General features: G+C 54.3%; 1 protein-coding gene across 4 annotated transcripts in view; it reads right to left on the reverse strand.

The window, feature by feature from the left end:
• Positions 1 to 2,216, reverse strand: part of Ankrd13d (ankyrin repeat domain 13D) — a 12,910-nt gene that overhangs the window by 2,064 nt on the left and 8,630 nt on the right. For all 4 annotated transcript variants that reach the window (XM_021199200.1, XM_021199209.1, XM_029531784.1 and 1 more), the window contains 4 exons: positions 1,715 to 1,781; positions 1,202 to 1,283; positions 980 to 1,041; positions 739 to 869 (listed from right to left, as the gene is read on the reverse strand). In XM_021199200.1, the coding sequence (XP_021054859.1) occupies positions 739 to 869; positions 980 to 1,041; positions 1,202 to 1,283; positions 1,715 to 1,781 (342 nt within the window). The remainder of the gene's footprint in view (positions 1 to 738; positions 870 to 979; positions 1,042 to 1,201; positions 1,284 to 1,714; positions 1,782 to 2,216) is intronic.

Here is a 2,216-nt window from a genome sequence, read left to right on the forward strand (position 1 = left end):
CACACAAAGGTGTGCTGTGCTTGACTGTGCTGGACACACACAACACACAAAGGTGTGCTGTGCTTGACTGTGCTGGACACACACAACACACAAAGATGTGCTGTGCTTGGGTGTGGAGCATAGCCCAGGGGCTGGGAGCTCTGGGGTGTGAGTAGAGGCACAGGAGCTGCATGGGTATGTTAGACCTGCTGCAAGGCACTGCCACCGTGACCGCATCCACTGTGACCATGCACATCGGGATGGCTTTCTGTTTTCCTGGAGAAGAAACCAGACTCCCAGAAGGGAGGATTATTTCCTTGTGAATTAAGCCAGTGGACAGCAGAGCTATGGCCCCTTCCTACCCTGGCGTGTTCTGCTCCCTGGTACATGCTCATAGAAGAACGAGTCAGGAATGGTGTGGTCCCACTCACTACTTGGACTGTTTGGAGTTAGAGATTAGCCTGAACTACTACATAATAAGCTTCAAGCCAGAGCTACAAAGAGGGACCCTGTATCATAAAGCCCAAAACAAGCAAAAACAAATATATTGATATCACCTGAGTATGACTTGGGGCCCAGGTGCATGTTAGCTTCTCAGACTGTGGTTAGAGACATGGCTCCCACACTCTGGAGCAAAGTCAAGAGAGGAGCCTTCTAGGTGAGCAGATCCCTCACTGTGCCACACTCCATGCATGACAGGACTCTGCCAGTGCTCCAAGTCCTCTGACGGGACTCCCCATCTTTCCCCCCAGACCTCACCTCTGCACTTTGCTGGACATCTCAATGGGGCGGCCAATGTTTCTGGATTCCAGGCTGAAGCTGGGGTCAAAGTATTCCTCCGCAGAGATAGCGGTAGGGTTGGTGGGGCTGGCTGCCTGTTGCACGGGAGCCTGAGTAGACCCCAGGACAGGAGTTAGCCCTCAGTGCGCGCGTGCACACACATGGGGTGAAAGCGCCCCGCCCACCCAGGCTGTCCCAGCTCTCCTCTAGGCAAGCTCACCGCAGTGTGGGAGGAGTGCTGCTGGGCCATGCCCAGGAAGGACTGGAATGGAGTCTTCCCCCCTGAGAAGAAGTAGCAGGAACCATGAGGGAACTTTGGACTACTCGCCAAGCTGTGTTCAGCCACTGCCTGCCTAGGAGCCTCCCACCCTGCCTGGGGTTGCTGAGCCCTGGCACCAGACCCCAGGACCGCTGGGCAGCCGGCAATCGCACCTGGGTTTACCTTTGTTCCTTAACTTGTCCTGATCAGAGAGGTGTTCTGTTCTTGTGCGTGTCACCAGCTCCACATTGGTGGCACTGTACACCTGGAGATGGTAGGGGGGGAGAGGAAGACATGGGGAACTCAGGGTTCAGAGCCCATTCCTCACAATCAGCCTCATCAGCGCCAGCCCAAGATCCAAAGTCTCCTGTTCCCAGAGACATACAAACTGTTCTCACAGTAGAGCGGGTGGCAGGGTCTGAACCCCAGGAGTTACTAATAGGGACATGCAGTTAGAGAGCCAAGAAAAACAAAACAAAACAAAAGCACCCATTATTTCATCTCAGAGCCTAGGGAGGGGTCAGCGGAGGATAGGACTCTGGGCCATAGAAATTCCCTTTGGTTGGTAAGGCTTCTGGGGTGAAAACTGTTCCATCTCTCCCTCCACAGTGTGAGGGTGTGAAGAGGCTCAGCCCCTGGCCTAGCCCCAGTTCCCCAGCCCAGCAGCCCCTCCCCCGGCCCAGCAGCCCTGCCTGCCTTGGCCTCATAGCCGCTAACGGCCTCCATCTTCTCAGACCGCCATCCCCAGATACCACATTTGTTCCTGAAACAGACCAGACAGAAGTAGTGAAGACCAGTGCTCTCCAATACACAACAAAAGTCTCTTTACCTAGCTGGCTCTGACTGCCCAGTGTCCCTTCCCACAGTGACACATGGAGGGGTCTGGACTGAAAGGACTGGACAGTTAGAACATTTGCACAAGGGCCAAGGACCAGAAGAGCAAGAGAAAAATCTTTTTAGTTTTTTTTTTTTTTTGAAACTGTGTTTCTGTGTACACAGACTCGGAGGTTGGCCTGCCTCTGCCTCCCTGTTTCTGTGTACACAGACTCGGGGATTGGCCTGCCTCTGCCTCCCTCTGTTTCTGTGTACACAGACTCGGGGATTGGCCTGCCTCTGCCTCCCTGTTTCTGTGTACACAGACTTGGGGATTGGCCTGCCTCTGCCTCCCTCTGTTTCTGTGTACACAGACTCAGGGGTT

The sequence above is a fragment of the Mus pahari genome, chromosome 1 (genome assembly GCF_900095145.1).
Source record: "Mus pahari chromosome 1, PAHARI_EIJ_v1.1, whole genome shotgun sequence".
Lineage (NCBI taxonomy): Eukaryota > Metazoa > Chordata > Mammalia > Rodentia > Muridae > Mus > Mus pahari.